Below are 20503 nucleotides of genomic sequence, written 5' to 3'. Positions count from 1 at the left end.
AGAGAGCCTTACACCAGCCTCGCACTGTGTGCTTGCCACAGGCCATGACGTATTCACTCTTCTGGTTTTTACCAGGAACCACTTCAAACTTGATGGATGTGTCACCCATTCCGTGGTTTCTTTAAAAGAAAATGAAGACAAATGGGGAGCATCAGCTGAGAAGTTTCTCTGCAGACAAAGGGTTACCCTCTTCCCCACCTCATTTCTTGACTAAGAGGAAGAGATTCTTTGAGTTCACTTGACCCTATGGAGTACTGCCGAAGTGCTGGGCACTGAGGGCTGCTGGGTTGTGCATAAATAATACTGCACGGGCTTGTTCATGTGCCCGCTGAGCCAGAATGCATGCCAGTAAGGATGGCGGGCACCCAGGGCGATGCATTCCCAGCCCCTGCCCTACCTTTTAAGGCACTCATGGAGGATCTGATAGGGAGACAACAGTCCGGCCTTGCTGGTCAGCTCGTAGACTCGTGAGTCCTCGATACTGATGTGGTTAAAATACTGTAAGACAAAGCAGCCCCCCTTAAGTGCTGACCCAAAATCTGCAGAGCCATTCCCCCAGAGCTTCCTGGTACTTCACTGAGCACCCCACACCTTTGCCTCACTCTGCAGCACACCTGAGTGTGGCCGGGCTGGGGCCCTGGTGCAGGGGCCACAGAGTCAGGCCTTTTCTGACTTGGGGTCCGCTTAAGCAGTCAGAATCCAAAGATAACCGTAGGAGGAAAAGCTGAAGACAGTACCAGGAGAGGGGGTAAGGCGGACCCAGGCTTGGGCTGGAGAGATGGCAGAGGGGCTATGGCATTTGTCTTGAATGTCACCAATCTCAGCTTGGTTCCCAGCACCATGTAAGTTCCCCAAGCACTGCTAGGAGTGACTCCTGAGCACAGAGCCAGGAGTAGCTCTGAACACTAACAGGTGTGGTCTCCAACCCAAAATAATTACTACCCACAAAAGTCAGAGAGCTAACAGGAGTTAAGGTGTTTGCCTTATACCCTGTTGACCTCAGTTTGAATCCAAAATACTACATATGGTCCCCTGAACAAGACTGGGAGTCACTCCAGAACACAGTCGGGTGAGACACCCAAAACTAACCCCTCCACTAAAAACTGGCCAGACCCTGAAAGTTCAAAGTCCAAAGCAGGGACCAGCCCTGCCTGAAGCCAAAGTCATGCTGGCTCGAGAGAAATATCCAGGTGAGTGTGAAACCAGATGGGGGTGGAGTTCTGCACAAGAGACCAGCAAGACAGCCAGGCTGAGCCCATCAACATTCAGGGCCTTCACTGAACTGTCCAGCATGACTGGAGTTCGCTGTCCAGCTGACAGGAACACATGACACACATAGTCACACACACACACACACACTCAACCAACTTTTTTATTCTCTCTGTCTCTCTCCTCTCCCTCCCTTCCCTACCTTCCCTCCACCTCTCCTCTCTCTCCCTCCCCTCCCCTCTTCCTTCCCTCCCCTCTCCCATCCCCCACTTCTCACCGCAGAGCAGGTAGGACATTTGCCCTGCACAACGGCCGACCCGAGTTTGATTCCCAGCATCCCATATGTTTCCCTGAGCACCGCCAGGAGTAATTCCTGAATGCAGAGCCAGGAGTAACCCCTGTGCATCACCGGGTGGGACCCAAAAATTAAAAAAAAATAATAATTTAAAAAAAAGTCAGGGCATCAAAGGGGCTTCACTCTGAGGCCTCTCAAGATTTTCTTGGGAGCCCCCAGCTGTCCTGTGTGCATGGCAGCAGCACTTCCCTCCCTGCCTTCCCCCCCGCCCCACTACAAGCACACTTAGCACTGCAGGCTCAGCTTGGTGTTTGCTCAGTGAGGAGGAAGGTTCCCTGCACCTGCATCAAAGAAAGGAAGGGGCTGTTGCTGTCAATTACGGGAGCAAGAAAGTCTCTTCTCTCACTAGGCTATGATCTTTCAGGTGCACACAGGACACCTCACTTTCGAGCGCCCATGTCAATATGAACTTCCCAGGGAAGTCTTGCCACCACACTGGCCCGGCCCCACGAGCAACATTAGGCACTTTCACTCTGCCAGGATGACCCTCTAGTGCTGGGGACTTAAGCCAGGGCCTCACATACGCAGGGAAGTGCTCTATCACTGAGCTGTCCCAGCCCAACAAACCCGTCACCAGCAGCCACAGATTACTTCTATTTGATCCTCAAAGGGAGTGTGGGAACTGCAGCTCAAGCATGTACAGAGGACAAAAGTGACTTCCTAACAATGCAGAAGCAGCCTTTTGCGCAGCACTGGCAGATAGGGAAGGTCCCTGAGGAAGCACACAGAAAGCACAACACCTCAATGCACAACGGCAGTTCCCTGAGAGCACAAACCACAAAAACTGCCTTACTGAAGAGATTTATAGTCAAATAAAAACTCAGGAGCTAAAGCAATAGTATAATGCTTGCCTTGCTCATGGCTGATCGGGGTTCAATCCCTGGAACTACATATGGTCGGCCCAGCCCCGCCAGGAGTGATTCCTGAGTGCAAAGCCAGAAGTAACCCCTGAGCTTAGCCAGGTATGGCAAGAAAAAAAAATTTTTTTTAATTTCTGATGTATGGCATCATCGATGAGAATGAAATATTAGAGGAGGAAATGATACCAACTCTATAAAAAGAATTTCATAAAAAAATCTAAACAGAAACAAATATCAATTCATTGTATGATCCAGGACGCTGAAAGTAACACTAAAGACTCCAGTGAATAAAACAAGGCCTGCTCTCCCCACTGCCACTCAACACTGCTGAAGCTCTTAGCAAAATGGTAAGGAGGGAAAAAAGGCACCTACACTGGTAAGAAGTCCAACCATTTTCAAAAGTCCAAAAAAAAATCCTACAAAAAATGAGAATGACGGGGCTGGAGGAATAGCACAGCGGGTAGGGCGTTTGCCTTGCACGTGGTCGACCCAGGTTCGAATCCCAGCATCCCATATGGTCCCCTGAGCACCGCCAGGGGTGATTCCTGAGTGCAGAGCCAGGAGTAACCCCTGTGCATTGCCGGGTGTGACCCAAAAAGCAAAAAAAAAAAAAGGAGAATGAGTCCAGCAAAGCAACGTGACACAAGGACGATGGACAAACAACAGATGCTCTTTCTTTATGCTGGTAGTAAACAGTCAAAAACCAAAGCATGCTCACAGCAGCACCCACCAGCTGAAATGCTTCCATTTAAATCTTTTGGGGGAGGGGGTGGGGGCGGAGGGTGGCAGGACAGTTGAGTCATATGTATGATACTGTTGCAACTGTGCTTAGAGGTCACTTCAGGCGGTGACCAGATGCTATGCCAGAACTAGAACTGGGGTCAGCTGCAGATAAGACGAGTGCTTTAATCCCTGTACTATCTCTTGGGTCCTTCTAAATCTAAGAAAATATCAGTAGGAAATGTGTACTGAAAGTAACCAAACACCAGTAAAAGATATCAATGACTTAAAAAACAGGGTCCAAAGATATTATGGCAGGTAGGGCAACTTGCCTTGTACAAAGCTGACCTGAGTTCGGTCCCCGGCATCCATATGGTGCCCAGAGCACCATCAGGAGTGACTCATTGAGTACAGAGATAGGAGTAATCCCTGAGCATCACCAGGCATGGCCCCAAAACAAACATATAAACAAACAAAAGACTCAAAAGAGGCAACTCTGTTCATCAAATCAGAAGACTCAATGTTGTTTGAATATGAATTCTTTTCTAACTGATGTAAAGAATGAGCACAATTCCAATCAAAATTTGAAAAAAAATCTTTTGTAGATAACAATCTATTTTCTAACATTTGCATAAGACAAAAGAGCTAATAAAAAAATTTTCAAGGTGGGGGTGGGGGGTGATAGAAGGAAACCTAGGGACAGTGGTGCTGGGAAATGTACATTAGTAGAGGGATGGATGTTGGAATACTGTATGGCTGAAATCAACTTTATAAGGTTCTATCTCATAGTGATTCAATAAAAAGTTAAAAAAAAATTTTCAAAGCCAGGGAGATTGTTCAAATGGTAGCATAAGTCTACTACAGAAGGCCGATATTCATAACCCTTAAATATTTTGCTACTTTTAGTGATTATCTTTTTTCCCTCTGTGGAGAAAAGTCTGCCTTTTGCAACAGTATAGAAGCAATGACGCAATGACCTACAGGGAAGGAGGCTTGGAGAAGCTCAAACTGTTAGCTTACTTCCTCTTGGCAGCTAAAGACTGAAATATAGAGTACTCACTTTTGTTTCACTCAATAGTGGCTCCATCACTGTATCACTATCATCCCGTTGTTCCTCGATTTACTTGAGTGGGCACCATTAACATCTCTATTCCTCCCAGCCCTGAGATTTTAGCAGCCTGTGCTTACTCGTCTTTCCCAACAATTGGAGACTCTTTCAGGGTTAGGGGAATGAGACCCATCATAACTGTTTTTGGCATATTGAATACGCCACAGGTAGCTTGCCAGGCTCTGCCCATGTGAGCGGGATACTCTCGGTAGTTTGCAGGGCTCTCCAAGAGATATATATGGCTCCATTTTTTTTTTTTTTAAATAGAGGCAGGTCAGAGAGCTCAATGGGATGAATGCATGCTTTTGCATGCAGGAGGCCCAGGATCAATCCCCAGCATCTCATGCTTTCCCAATGTGCCACTGAGAGCATTGAGAACTGGGATAGTCCCTGAGTACTGCTGGGCATGGCTGAAAAAAACCCAAATAAAAGAACAGGGACCAGACCTGTGGCACTCAGGGGCCTCCAGGGCTACCCCTGAGGATGTTCAGGGAGTCATGTGGTGCTAGGCTCTAATTCAGAGCCTCACACATTCTAGATATGTGCTCTACCACTTCAGTGATTTCCCTAACTCTGATCTGTGGGAGAGCAGGGTTTGAGCCATACTTACAGTCTAGGGGGTATTCAGGGGACCCGGCAGCACCAGGGAAGGAACCTGGTCCTCCCACATGCAAAAGCTCCAAGTAACAGCCCTTGGAGCTGTTGCTTCTGTGAGTCATCACTCAGAAGAACTCCGTCTGGCTCTGGCCCATTGTGAGCAGCATCAGCCACTTGGTCCCAAGTCTCTCCTCCTGCAGCACGAGTACTGTACCCCAGGGGCTGGGGCTGACATCTGTGTCACCTCTTGGGCGGACCTTATGCCACTGCACATGATGGTCAGCAGCAACCCTTCAGGGCGCCGCTGGTCCACTTCAGTACTGTCTTCCCCTTTGGAATTTCAACAAAGGGGAGACAGATGCTGCAATATCAACAGGCAAACACCATGCACCAGGGCTCGCACGCCGGGGCCCCTCAGGACAGTTCGGCCATCCCACAGTCACCCTCATGACAGAAACAGACCAATTTGAGCCATTAGGAACAAGAAAGTCCTTTCTGTAACAACCCATCTTAAAAATCTTGGCAGGCAGCTGATGAAGATCTAGTAAAGAGTGTCATCAACACAAACACCAGCTTTTGACGAGTCAGTCAAATAAATTTGTAAATGTGATTTTTCCCTGAGGAGCTTCTGAGGATACCTGCTCTAAGTGGGGTCTGTGAGCAAAAAAAAAAAAAAAAAGAAGTTAAACAGAGCACAGAAAACAATAAAAACTTTAGTGCAGTTCAATACTGCGTGGGCATCTTATCATATTTTATTATAATGGTACCATCCAAAAACATAGGTAAATTTCAAAAATGCATCCAGAAACACTTGTGGAGCAAAAGAACAAGGACCAAAATCTTACTTCTTCATAATAATGGCAGAAACCATCAAAAATATTTCTTTATAATTCAGGAAGTAAGAGAAACAACAATCTGAGGACCCTTTGTTCAAGAAAAATGGCTGATTCTAGTGTAAAACAATGGACTTTGTAGCATTTTAACTTAACTCATTCATTGACATCTGAGAACCAGCCCTGCGAACCAAGAGCTCACAGACACTGAAAGAAGGGTCCCTTATGCCCTAGGTCTAGAGAGCAACTGCCCTCCGACTCTCTGGCAGCTCAGTGAAAAATCCCCAATTTAGGGTTCATCTTTATTTGGCTAAGTCAGAGTTGACTCAGTGCAAACAGCCCCTTCCTTAGGAAGTATTGGAAATAATCACTGGCAACTGCTTCATATTACTGTTGCCAGAGGCTGTGGTAAGAGCTGGCACTCAAGAGTGCCCCCTGGCAAAGTTTCAGAACCTTTCTCTCTCAGGGAATTCAAGGCAATCTGTGGCCTGAGCTTGACAGAATTAATCTATGAAGAGTCAATCCTGTGGATTGAACCTCACCCACAGATTCAAAATGACCTTATCTGAAGAAAACATCTTGTTAGGTTCTTTTTTGAGTTCAGGGGTCGTACAGACCCAGCTCCGGGGCTACTTCTCACTCTGCATTCAGGAGTGCTTCCCATAGTGCGCAGGGAGCCAAGCTTAAGCCTCCCAGCACAAAGTGTGTGCTCCAGCCCACTGAACTATCCTGTCCTGCCGCTGAGGACAGTCTTCACAGAAGGAAGAGGTGGGTCCTAATCTGGTAACTGTTCTTCTAAAGAGGGAATCTGGAGAGAAACACATAGGAAGGGGGAATCATATGAGTAAGGTGGTCATAGTTAAATCAAAGAGAGAGGCCTGGAATACAGGAATCCTTCCTGTAGTCCCAGAAAGAACCAACCTGCTTTTAGGCTTCTGGTCGCCAAAACTGAGAGGTGAGAAATTGTTAAAGTGTTAAAGCCACTCTGTGATACTTTTCTACAGCAGTCTTAACGGTGACTGACAGCCACTAAATAAACAGTAAGTAATACAAATTCAAAATGAAAGTAAGACAACGCTGTGAAGTGGAGATAACTCCTGTGCAAGTATCTCTGCCCCAGTATGCTACTTAAAGTTAACGAGTTGGGGCCCACACCCTACGTGAGCAAGGGTCTGAACTTGGTCCCCAGCACAAGCCCACTTTCCATCCCATCCCCACTGGGTGTGGCACTGGAGGCATCTCGGTACTGCTGGGAGTGTCCCTGGTGGTATCCAGCATTGCCGAACCTGAACAGTGCCACAGTACTGGGCCTTTCAAGTGGTCTGGCCTTGTTGGTTAAGTACTGCAGGTTGTGGCCCCTGATTCTCCTTGGGAGCCAACACCCTACCACCACAACCAATTAAAAACTAAATAAAAGTCATCAACAGGGCCAGGGACCTAATTCAGCAGACCACTAGTGGTGGTGGTAGGGAGGGCGAGCAGCAGTTACTCCATAAGAAAGCCATACTAGACAAAGACTTTTTTAAAATAAGCCATAATGGGCATAGAGAACACTAGTGAGGGGCCAGGAAACAGGCTCAAAGACCTGGAGTGTAGTTTGATCCCTGGTACCATATGGTCTCAAGTACTGATGGGGGAAACTGCAGACTCCCAAGCACCACCATGTGACCTAAAACCAACAACATTAATAAAGCCCATCAAACACATAGTATGGCCAGAGAGATAATACAGCAGCTAAGGCACTAGTCTTGCAAGTGGATAACCGGGGTTTGATTCCCCACCAACCCATATGGTTCCTTGAGCTGCCAGGAGTAATCCCTGAGCACTAACCAACAAAAAGCCCTGAGCACTGCCGGGCATAGACCCAAAACAAATAAATAAAACTTTACAAAGTTAATAAAGTAATACTATCTTTCAAAGATTCCATATAATGGAAGATAAATGACCATTTCTAATTCATTCTATGAGGCAGGATCACCTGGAAATTAATACCAAAGACACCACAAAAAAACCTAAAACAAAAAAAGCATCCCTCACAAACATGGACATAAATATACTTAGCAAACTCAACCTAGCACACACACACACACACACACACACACACACACACACACACACACACACACACACACAAGCTTATATAACATGATCATGTGAGATTTATTCTAGGAATACAAGGCTGGTTTAACATACTTTAAAAAAATCAATGTGATATACCACCATGTTAAGGAAATAAGAAAAGGGGCTGGGGGCTGGAGCAATAGCACAGCGGGTAGGGCGTTTGCCTTGCACGCGGCCGACCCGGGTTCGATTCCCAGCATCCCATATGGTCCCCTGAGCACCACCAAGAATAACTCCTGAGTGCAAAGCCAGGAGGTAACCTCTGTGCATTGTCGGGTGTGACCCAAAAAGAAAAAAAAAAAAAGAAAAGGGGCTGGAGTGATAGATAGTACAGGGAATAGGGCATTTGCCTTGCACACGGCCAACCTGGGTTTGATTCCCAGAATCCCATATGGTCCCCCAAGCATCGTCAGGAGTAATTACTGAGTGCAAAGGAAGGAGTAACCCCTGTGCATTGTCGGGTGTGACCCCAAAAAAAAAAAAAAAGAAGGATAAACAACTCATTGCGGGAGAGAGACTATGTTTGAATGGGCTTGTCTTGCATTCAGTTAATCCCAGTCTGATCCCCAGCAATGCATACATAAACATTGCCAGGAGTGATCCCTGAGCTCAGCTGGGTATGGCCCCAAATCCAAAAATAATTGAATAAAACAAAACATACCTACCAAACAGAAACATACATTTAAAAAAAGTGACAAAACAAAGCAAATATATTACTAGTTGTGAAGGGCCAAGGAGCAAGGGGACAGACTGAATTAGAAGTTATGATAGTACAGTGCACATGGCAGTTTTCTTGCAAGTAGACAACCAGGTTCAATCCCTGGCACCATGGTATATAGTTCTCCAAGCCCTACCAGAAGTGCTCTTTGAGCGCAGATCCAGGAGTAAGACCTGAGTACAGCCTATGTACTGCACTATGTACACCCCCAAAAAGAAAGAAATTGAAGGTAACCGCTAATAGATTTGTTTTAGAATAAAAATATTCTAGGATTAGATTATTATGATGCTTATACAACTCTTAAATACACAATAGTTCATTGAACTGTATTGGTTTAAAGGACAAATTTTGTGGGATATCAATTGCATATAAATAAAGCTATTATCAAAAAAGCAAAAAGCATCCCTCAGGGCTGGAGATAGCACAGAGGATGGAGTGTTTGCCTTGCACACGGCTGAGCCAGATTCGATCCCCAGCATCCCATATGGTCCCCTGAGCACTGCCAGGAGTAATTCCTGAGTGCAGAGGCAGGAGTAATCCCTGTGCATCACCAGGTGTGACCCAAAAAGCAAAAAAAAAAAAAAAAAAAAAAAAAAAGCATCCCTCAAGCAGGCCCTTACTATATCACAGAATGGTATTTCCCAGAAAGAATACAGCTAGTTCTCAATGGCTCTTCATATAAAAAACAATCTGACCCACATTAATGGTCTCAAAGGTTCATTCCCACCACAGATCTATGGAAAGTTTATTTCCTTCCAAACACATTAACTATGCACTACTTCTTACCACCCAGGTACAAAACACAGGGGAAAAATTCTGAGAAAAAGTGACAGTGTGACATAAAAGTGACATAGAACAACAAACACAATTCTAGTTATATACAAAAGATAAAGAGAACCGCCCCAGTTATATAAAGAGAACCACCTAGAACTTGGATGCTGAGATCTGCATGCACAATAAGCGGGGAGCCCCAACTGCATAATGGGAGGATCCAACACTCACCTCCAGCTCTTCACTGTCTTTGGGCTTCTCCTCAGAGGTCTGTTTAACAAAGTCAGGGATAAGGATCTCGAGTGTGGCTCGGGCTGTGGGAAAAAACCCAAGGTGAGGCTTTGGGCCCAGTCACTCCCCGGCCTGCATAGCTGCTCCTGGGTAGGGCCGGAGCCCCACAGCTCAGGGCACATCCTTAGAGACCCAAAGAGCATTTCTTTCTTTTTCTTTCTTTTTTCTTTTTTTTTGCTTTTTAGGTCGCACCCGGCAATGCACAGGGATTACTCCTGGCTCATGCACTCAGGAATTACTCCTGGTGGTGCTCGGGGGACCATATGGGGTGCTGGGAATTGAATCCGGGTTGGCCACATGCAAGGCAAATGCCCTACCCACTGTGCTATTGCTCCAGGCCCCCAAAGGGCATTTCTGAGAGGAGACAGTGAGCAGCCTCACAGGCCACACCTGGCAACTAGCCACGTGCACTTTCTGAGGTACTCGTAGGAGGCAAGGAAGCAGAGATCCAGGACCTAGGAAACACGGCGTGGGGGGAGGGGGGTGGCAGCCAGCACAGCAGGGCCTGGACCAAGAAGGGAGGACTAAGGACTGAGCAGACTGTGACCAGTGTGGCAGGAAGAAGCGGCCAATTGGACATACTGTGGAGGCAGTTTCTGTAGAACAGAGGACAGGGACGGCCTGATGCTGTCAAATGTCACTGGGGCAGGAAAGCAGGGTCTGCAGGAGGGGAGGGTGAGCCTGACCCTGAAGCAAAGAGTGGAGCTCAGGTGCCTGGCTGCAGTCTGGGCAGAGATATAGAGAGGAGTGGCACACGGCCAGTCACCACTCGTCACGCCAACCCTACTATGTGGTTTTGTCCACCCCATGACCTCAGTCACACCCAGCTGTTGCCTTTCAATCTTTGGGCAGCATCCACATGGGTGACAGACCTTCCTGAAGATCAGGCAAGCAAGAGCACAGAAAAGCCTTGTGAAGGGCAAGACACTGCTGTGAATTCTTCCAATCATACTCAGCAAGTGCCAGCACAATGAAGCAATACTAAGGAAAGGAAAACTGAGTCCCATCAGCAAAATACTTTCAGACTCTGAGAACTAGTTGTACTGTGATACAGCCAACACACTTCATGCTTTCTAAAGAGCAGACTTGATTTGCAAGACAACATGGTTAAGTGCCGGCCATAAAAGCAAACAGCAAGCATATGGTCAAATATACAATTAGGTTTCAACAAAAAAACATGAACTTTCCCAGGGATCTACTATTCTATGCTTGGTAAATAACTGCCCTGGAGGCCGGATATGGGCATGCTTGAGACATGGGTTCCATCTTCAGCACCACAAAATAAAACAAAGAATAATCCCAACTCTGTAGCTTAAGGAACTCAGGAAATAGTCTTTGTGAACAACACAACCACTCAGTCTAGTCCAGAACTGGTAGCATGTCCATGTCTTGCTTAGTTTTCAGTGCACACCCATTCTAGAATGTGCTCAGCACAATCCAGCTGGCCCTGAGCACACTCTAACACCCTTGAGAAAAGGGGGCAACGCTGGGAGACTGGCCCAACTGCAGTATGTGGAGAAGGGACCTCTATTTTTATTTCTCAGGGCTGGAGCCATAGCACAGTGGTAGGGCGTTTGCCTTGCATGTGGCAGACCCGAGTTTGGTTCCTCCACCCCTCTTGGAGAGCCCGGCAAGCTACTAAGAGTATCTCGCCCGCATGGCAGAGCCTGGCAAGCTACCTGTGGCATATTCGATATGCCAAAAACAGTAACAAGCCTCAAAATGGAGATGTTACTGGTGTCCGTTCGAGCAAATCGATGAGCAACGGGATGACAGTGACAGTGACAATTCTCTACATTAAATTTTTCCAATCATCATGAGATTAAAAACACTTTGTATAGAATGGAGATAAAGTTCAAGAGTTATGGCACTTGCCTTGCACAGCCAACCCAGCTTCAATCCTGGCACCCCATATAGTCTCCCGAGGCCCAATAGGAGTGATCCATGAGTGCAGAACCAAGAGTAAGCCCTGAGCACAGTTAGGTGTGGTTCAAAAAAGCAAAATTCAAAACAAAACAAAACCCAAGCCCCATGGAATAAAGTAAATCTACTGCCTACCCACTGCCCCCATCCTGGCTCATTGCTCAACACACCCTAGCCAAGGAGGGGGCACAAGCTGCAGAATGCACATGTCTCTGACATACAACTAAGTACATTACCAGCTTTATTCTTCGCAAGTTTTTTGCTGCTTGCAGTTCCAGATCCATAGGTCACACCATCAATGGTCACCGAGGCACCAAAAGGCTCACTTGGGTTCTCTTAAAATTAAAATCACTGTTTTAAAACACACTTGCCAAGACATTATGAGCAGAGTTCACACACACCGTCTGTTCAACGGACAAAAAAGGTAGGGTAAGGGCTGCTCAATGAGAGAGAGTCTGATGCTGAAAGAGATCTGGGGGTTCCCTGAGGCATGGAGATGGGAAAGCAAGAGGAGAGCCATACAAAGCAGGTAACCCATGGGGAATGGGGGCAACAAGGAGTGCCATGCTGGAGGGGAAGAGGGGGCAGGCAGCAGAGGTGACAGCAACAGTGTCTGTGAGAGACAGCAGAGGACTGAGGGCGAGGATGCAAAGCTAGATTAAGCCAAAGAAATGAAACAGATCTTCCCAGGGAAAGAAAGACTGGTTTTTACAAAGGTGTGCTAAGAACAGTCACAGAAGACAGAAGGCGGCCAGGACACGCCTGAGGCCCCATCATCCACTGGGGACATGAGCATGACAGCCACAGCAGGTAGAGTCTTCCTCACACAGCAAAGCCAGCAGGAGAAAGAAGAAGGGAACATGGACAAGCAAGAAGAAGCAGAGGCAGCCACCCCCACTGAGAGTACACACCCATGAAAAGAAACGGCTTCTCTTTACCCTTCTACTTCTATCTCATGGGGGGCACATCTAGCAGTCAGCAAATGCTCCCCAGCTAACCCAAGTGATGGGTGTGCTTCTTCAGGACTGAGGTAGGAAAGGCCAAACTTACCACATTCAAAGAAATTATAAACAGGGCGGACCTTGAGGACACGCTGCATGTACTCGTGCAGGATGCAGACCTCAGATTTCCCATTGGGATTAATAACAAATTCTGCAACAAAAAGCATGAAATGAAGCATGAGTATGAGGACTGGCTGAAAGTGCCTGGAGACTTGGCACCATATATGTTCCCAAGCTCTTGAATTAAGAGTTTTGCTACTAAGAATATGGTGAATGGTGAACCTCTCTCTACATCACAGGATAAACAAATTCTAAGGACCAGGAAATAGCTCAAAGGGTGGGAGCACATGCCTGGAATTCACTGGGTTCCAGGTTCAATCCTCAGCACAGCTTGGCCTCCTGAGCACCACCATTTATAGTACTGGTAGCCCCCAGCATTGCTGGGGAGGCCCCCCACCAAAAAAAAAAAAAAAAAAGGGCAATTCACATACAAAGCACATATTTTAGACTGTCAAATAAAATAAAATCAGTCTGCCAACGTTTAAATTTATAAGTTCCACGGGGCCAAAGAGATAGGTAATACAGGGGCTAAGATGCTTGCCTTGGATATAGCCAACTATGGCTCAAATCTCTAGCACCTCATGGTATCCTGAGTATAGCTGGGAGAAACCCCCAAGCATACAGCTGGAAGTAGTAGCCCCTGAGCATCAAATGTTGCCTAAATCTTCCCCCAACCTATTAAGAAAATATATATATATACACATATACATATATGTGTGTATATATATATATATGAGAAAAAAAGCTATAAGCACCAGCTAACCTTTCTTTGTGGGTGCATCTTGCACAGATAATGTGATGAGCTTCTGATTGGCTGGTAAAATGGGCCTTTCAGACTCAGCCTGCTTCCGTTTCATTTCTCGATTGAACTGCCGTCGCTCAGCCCAAGTCCTGAATTTCTTCACAGTAACTTGTTCAAAATCAAATCGCTTTTCCAGGTAGTTCCGGAATTCCTCAAGATCTGTAAAAGATTTACCTTAAAGTCAATCACACTTCCTCTGCCCAGCAAGCAGGATAGCAATGGACTCCCACAAAACCTGTGGCAGCACAAGCACCTTCTCTTTCCCCAGTCTTTGAAGAACAAGACTTTGAAGTACAAAACAGAGTGGGACGTTGAGGACACACTGCATGTACTCATGCAGGATGCAGACCTCACATTTCCCAATGGGATTAATAATCAATTAATTAGTTAATTCTACCCCCTATCTGCCAGTTAGGCTCATGCAGAGATTTCTAAGACACTCTGAATTTACTTAGCATAGAATAAGAATATAAAAACAGAAAAAGAAAAAGGTTGAAAAGAATCCAGAGTTTTCCTCCCCATATCAAAACAGATTCAGCAGCAGCTATGGGGCTATGCATCCACTGTCTCCTCTCGCCAACTAGCCATGCTTGGGGCAGTCCCTCACCCCTGATGCCCCTCTGCACTCACAGAGGCCTTGGGGTTCCTGGTCCCACCCTTAAAGCTCTAGTTCAGGCATTTCATCTCTGCTGTCCAGGGAGGTCCCAGGAGCTCCTGATTTTACTGCTAAAACTATTCCTGAGCTTTCCCCCAAGACCACATGACACATAAGAGATTCCCATTGATCCACTGGTTTCCTGCCTTTTCCCCACACCTCAAGACAAAGGCCCAGCTGAAAAAGTGCAAGGGAGGCTTCCCATGAAGACTGAGGCATTAGGTTACAAAACAAGGCATCTGCATCTACAGAGAGCATAAATTCAAACAGCATTTCTGCTTAACGGAAACACAGAGCAGGGAATTTGGAATCAATTGCCAGGGGCATGAAGAAATAAACTATCATATCTCAAATGAAACACTACCTTCCTGTTGGGTACCAGAGAAAAGCACCCTCTCACATAAAGAAAGGAGCCAATGCAGATGGAGGAGGGAAGCTTCCCCAGGAGAGAAGCTGAGAGACTTGCACCCATTGACGGAGGGGCTGGAAAAGTAACCCAACCCCTCCTGAGATGCCAGTCTCTGACCACCCTCCCCACAGAGGCCTCCACTACACCTTCTTTAAGGCACAGGATGCTGCTTCCTCCTGGCCCTAAAGTAGATCTCCCACATTTTGGCAGCAGTGACCCCATCCCCAGCTCCTCCAGGACGCCTTTGGTGGAAGAGCTGCAAGAGGCCAGACAGTAATATAATCAGAAATCCTGAAAATAGGGACCAGGGAGATAGTATAACAGGGTGCTTGCCTTGTATGCAGTCAACCTGGGTCCAGTCCCTGACATCCTGTATGGTCCCTTGAGCACCACCTGGAGTGGTACAGAGTACAGATCCAGGAGCCAGGAGTAAGTCCTACACACTGCTGGGTGTGGCCAAAACACTAAAATAACCAACAAAAAAACTAACCCTGAAATAGGGTCAGAAAAATGGCCTAAAGGACAGCTCGTGCCTTGTATGTAGGAGCCCTGGCTTTGATGCCTGGCCCCTCATGATTCCCAGTAATAACCCCCAAACAAAAACAGAGAAATCCTGAAAACACAAAATCCTCTTTGAAAAAAAGATTCAGTGAAGGGGCCAAAAAAAGGATTGTCATTGCTGAAGAGACAATAAAACGGAACCGAGACACACACATACAAGCGGGGGGGGGGGGGGAGAAATATATATATATATATATATATATATATATATATATATATATATATATGTCCACCAACAACTGCAGAAAGTAAGAGGGAAAAGTCCACATAAGGCTAAGCCCATGAACTGAAGACACTCTAGTACAATACCTCACTGAATGTGCCAGACCCCAGAAGTGACTATGAGCGACCAGAGGGAAGGTCTCCATGGCAGCCCGGGAAGCTGGAGAGCCTGTGCAGGCAGATTCCCCCCAAATCTTCAGCAAAGTGGGGGGTGGACAGAGGTCCTTGGCACAGTCCCTTCATCACAGATGCTTAAGAAGGCACAGACTGCAGCAGCATCCATGCAAATGGGTTCAGGAGGAGGGAACAGCATTCACCCCAAAACTTACCCACAGACTCATCTTTGCACACTTCCACTTTGGCCTTTACCTGCCCCAGGGCACCAGGGGCAGCCTCTGTCCCCAGTGGGTCCTTCTCATCTGGGGGCCCAGAGTCGGTTCCCATGGCCTCGGGTTCTTCTGGTGGGAACTCGAGCTCTGCAGACCGGCTCAGAGGCTTGATGGGGGACACCTCCCCGCTCGGAGTGAGCTCACTGATCTGCTCCCTCTCCTCATTATCTTTCATTTTTTTGTAATGCAGACAAGGAATGCTACTCAGAGGAGGATCATGTTTCTGTGGAGAGTGAAATCATGACACAGATTACAAGGAAAACCTGGAAGGCTAAAGCAGCCAACACTTTCCACCGAAGCTTTTCACCCGGCTCTTCGGGGCCATCATGCAGTGTGTGCAGAAATGCAGGTTCGGGCTGAGAACTCAAAACTCAAAGTCATGACTGAGGCATCCCCTACCCGTATGCTTCCCGTTCCCAAGAAGTACGGCCTGGACCAGGTGACCACCCGAGACTCTCTGTGTAGGTACACAGGAACTCCAGAATTATGGAATGTCATGATCCACCCGTCAGGCAATGGTTCTGTAGGTGGGCGGCCACGACCTGCACAGAAGAACATCCTACAATCACTTTAAAAACACTGAGAATGGTCTGGGTGTTTTTAAAATTATGACATTTGAGATGCAAAGATTTACCATGTACACCTGAAATCTACATAACATTACAAGCCAATATGAACTCAATTTAATACCTGGTTTTACTTACGACACAGGGAAAATAAAGACAGTTAAGTTGCGCAAATACTGACATTCTAAAGGGTAGAGGCACGTCCTGGTTCTCTCCCAGACCTCTACCAGTAGTTAGCTCATATGGGTTTATTGTTAAATCTGGTCTAACACAGTGTTTCCTAAAGTGGGTAATATTATGACCCAGGGTGAGGGGGCACTGATGCATATGGGACGGGGGGTTCAATTAGGAGTTTTGTTTGTTCACTTAAGGGAGGCTACAAGGAGCACTGATGATTTTTTTTTTTTCTTAAAAAGGGGACAAGAGGCCAAGTTGAGAATCTCTGGTGTAGCTTGTAGAACACAGCTGGAAGAGGTTTACCACAATCACTGTTCTCCAGCCCAAGATCAGCATATGGTTTGAGACGGGATCTGGAATCAGCTACTCTATCCACAATCCCGGGCTCAGCTCCTGCTGCCATGGCTGGTGAGCACCTTAGACCGTCTGCAATGGCCACACTTGCCTTCACCAAAGAGATACCCAGGGACAAAAAAAGCTTTGCAACGTTACTGTTGTCTGCTAAGCACTGCTTCCTGCAACCAAGAGACACATCTCCACCAAAAATGCGCTGCATACTCTGTGGCATATAAAACAGTACTTCAAGTGAAAAAGTTTCTAAATCACTTTTAACTGCTGAATTACTACCAATCCCTCCATTGCTTTGAAGGCAGTCATTTAAATTAAAATACACTCAGGCTGAGTCCCGCCTGCCTCTGAGGGGGACCTGCCTCTGAGGGGGAGCTGGGTTGTACCATGTAGGGGAGGGAGGATCTATCCACACACCTCAGGTAACGGGGAGGTGTGCGGGTGGAGGGAGGGACTGGGCAGACCAAAGGCCAGAGGGAGGGGATACTGGGGGCGAGAAAGGTTTGAAGATGGGCACTTGGGGGAGGGCGGGGGACCAGAGGGGGACTCAGCCGGGCTGGGCCCCTGGGCCCCAGGTCTGTACTATGGTTTGCTATAAAACTCAAAATCTTCCAGCTGGGAAAAAAAAGTACACTCAGGCTGAATAGATAACACAGGGGTAGGAAGCTTGCCTTGCACATGGGTGACCCTGGTTCAATACCTGGTACCATGTATAAGCACTGACAGTAGTGATCCCTGAACTTTGTGGCCCAAAAAAATAAACAAAACAATGGGTGTTTGATCACTGTATGACTGAGACTTAATCCTGAAAGCTCTGTAACTGTTCTCATGGTGATTCAATAAAAAAATAAATAAAATTTAAGAGTGACAGGGAAATAACTCAGTAGTAATATACACAGGCACTTGCCTTGTGTATGTGAAGCCCTGGGTTCAATCACTGGCACTTTTTGGGGGAGGGGAGAGCAAACTTTAAAAGTGCAATACAATAAGAACATGGCTCAAATAGCACAGCACATAGCTTGCATGCATGAGGCCTTGGATTCAATCCACAAAACCATGTACCTCTACCTGTACCCCCAATAGACAGGAGTGGACCCAGGTCCCCAAGCACCACCAGGTATGGGGTGCTAGAGTATATACCACTAGAGTATTTTTGGTGTGGTACTGGAGACTGAAGTTAGGTTTCATGCATGTGAGGTTAGACACTTATCAGTCACATCCCTGGCACCACCCAAATAATCTTTAAATATCAGGCAGATGGGTTGACAGCTCAAGCAGTTGAGCACAGGACTAGCATGTATAAAGGTCTAGATTTAACCCCTGGTACTGCACCCTCCAAGAACCACTGGGTGAGACTCTGGTGGTGCCTGTGTACTATTAAAAATATAGTGGTCTCTAGCTGCTCTTTTAAAAAAGTAGAACCAGGGGCTAGAGAAATAGTACAGTGTGTAAGGCACTTGCCTTGTACATGGCCTACCCGAGTTCAATGCCTAGCATCCCAAATGGTTGCTCATGCACTGCCAAGGAATGATTCCTGAACACAGAGCCAGGAGTAACCTCGAGCATCACTGGATGTGCCCCCAGCCCCTCCTCCCCGCAAAAAAAAAGGCAGGACCAGAAAGATAGTATAAGGAGCTAAGAAGTTTGCCTTGCATGCAGTCAACTCTAGTTTGATCCCCAACACCAAATATGGTTTAGGAGTGACTCCTGAGCACAAAGCCCCTAGGAGTCAGCCCTAGGCACTAACGAGTATAACCCCAAAATACCCTCATACCACCACTAAATTAAGAAACAAATGGAATAAAGTGAAATTTTATACATTCGTGTGTACAGTATGTGTGTATAGACACACACACACGGTTAAAAAATACCATCAATGACTTGCTGGGAAAAGTGTCAATTCAGCACCCAGAGTGTTGAGCCCAGCCTCGACACCTCACATAGCTGACAGTGGACAGGGAGACACCGCCAGTCCAGTCCTACAGGATAACATGGACTGCAGGTCAGGAGAGCCCTGATTCGGTCATGCACTCTCCCCCTCAGGCAATGGAGCTGCCTCAAACCAGTTTCAGTCAGAAGAAAATGAAACAGGAGTCAAGCACAACATGGACACGTGCGAGTTAGCTTCTCCGACCTACAGGCAGCTCACAAACAATCTGCAAGCAGGAGCCTACAGCGCTCTCCTGGAGGCAGGCCGGGCTGGCAGGCAGCATGCTGGGCAGGCAGGCAGAGCGAAGGCTGCAGGGGAAGGGAGCAGCAGCATGGCCAGGCAGACAGCTGACCTGCACGCTGCTCAGAACGGAGAGGTTCATGTGCAGACTCAGACTGCTGAAACCACAGAGAGCACAGAGCAAACCACTTGGGTCCTGAAGCAGACTGCTCCCCCCTTTTTCTAGAAGCAGCATCCCTAGGGCCCTATCAGCGGGTTACCGCTGAACCCAGCACCAGTCCTGATCCAACCACTTGTCTGCAAGAGCAGTGGTACATGGGGTCAGCACTGGTGCCACATCTGCTATGTAGCCAGATGAGACTACACCCCCTCCTGCCCCTCACACCTCACCACCTTCTGCTCAGGGGCCGGTGTGCCGGATATTTGTTTTGTGCTCCTGTGATTTCAGCAGCCGCACTCTGAGGAAGTCAAGTGTCTCTTCAGCCCCTCTTCACTTCCCAACTGCCCAGCCCAGTAGCTCCAACTGGATAGTCGGGTACTTCCAAGCCAGGAAAGAGAGAAGCCAACACCAACTCCTTCGAACCATCCTGCATCACAAATGAGCTATGGGACAGAATTCTGGGAGCTTCAAGACTGCTCTTCCCACTGACCCAAAGCCAACTTCAAACTCCACTGCTCTCACCATTAGAACCCCCCACCTCACCTAAAGGGCATGTGCCAAGATACAGCCATGGGAGCCAGGCTTCTCCTGATTCCAGGGGCTTTCCCCAAAACACAACACAGAACCTAATAACTTAGCCCTCAACTATTCTGTTACTGTACTGAGGAAAAGCCTCTGCCTTTGCTCTCCACACCCTCAGGTTTCTTTATCTTTGCCTCTCAGCAAACACCAATATCCTCTCCTTCAGCTGACACCCCGCCCCCCGTAAGAAGACCTTTTCCATTCCTCTGCATAAAGGCAGCTTCTCTGAATCACTGTGTGTCTGGGAGTATCTTTATGTCTACTCTCTTTCCCCTTTGTTAGACATGACTATCCTGTCCTTGAATGCATGCCCACCGCCCAGACCACAGCCTGGAACCTCCAGGGCTCTCAAACCCACTCTTCTACCTCCTGAGAACATTCACTACTTCCTGACCTACCAACTTACTTTTAAGCACTGTTTTAATCTTGGTCATCATTGGCTGCACACTTGTCTCTCCATCAGATGGATGATCACTGTCTCCTCCATATTTCTCCTCCATTCGCCTCTTTTTGGGAGCACAAAGACCCTCTTCCAGCAAAGCATCAACATCGTTGTCAAAATCATCCTGCAAAACATGCTGTTCAGATGCCATAGTCCTTGGCGCCTACAGGCCTGCACCATGGGCAATCTTAACAGCGTTAGTGAGAAGGGACACAGAAATGAGGTTCTCTCAAGAGGGACACCTAGGTGTGCCTTTAGGGTGCCTGATCATCTGAAAAACAAACAGGAAAAAACCAACAACTGACAACAACACACAACAGGTGCATATACCACCATCAAGTGCTTCTCAGTAGCACCTTTCAGCTCAGGCTGAGGGTCAGATAGATGATGAACTCGTCAAACTTTTTAACAGTTAAGTTAAAACTGTGAACTCCTCAGCGTTGTCTCTCCACC

At 47.2% G+C, this 20503-nt stretch overlaps 1 protein-coding gene across 1 annotated transcript in view; it reads right to left on the bottom strand.

The window, feature by feature from the left end:
• DGCR8 (DGCR8 microprocessor complex subunit) overlaps positions 1–20503 on the bottom strand; it is a 31717-nt gene that overhangs the window by 5119 nt on the left and 6095 nt on the right. Inside the window, exons 3-11 of the mRNA XM_004607484.2 lie at positions 20015–20174; positions 16005–16147; positions 15546–15828; positions 13331–13528; positions 12557–12658; positions 11743–11841; positions 9524–9606; positions 398–498; positions 13–119 (exon numbers count right to left, since the gene is read on the bottom strand). Of these exons, the coding sequence (XP_004607541.1) occupies positions 13–119; positions 398–498; positions 9524–9606; positions 11743–11841; positions 12557–12658; positions 13331–13528; positions 15546–15828; positions 16005–16147; positions 20015–20174 (1276 nt within the window). The remainder of the gene's footprint in view (positions 1–12; positions 120–397; positions 499–9523; positions 9607–11742; positions 11842–12556; positions 12659–13330; positions 13529–15545; positions 15829–16004; positions 16148–20014; positions 20175–20503) is intronic.

Source organism: Sorex araneus, chromosome 11 (genome assembly GCF_027595985.1).
Source record: "Sorex araneus isolate mSorAra2 chromosome 11, mSorAra2.pri, whole genome shotgun sequence".
In the NCBI taxonomy this organism is placed as follows: Eukaryota; Metazoa; Chordata; class Mammalia; order Eulipotyphla; family Soricidae; genus Sorex; species Sorex araneus.
Note: the sequence above shows the minus strand (reverse complement) of the source record. Positions and strands in the feature narration are given on the sequence as shown.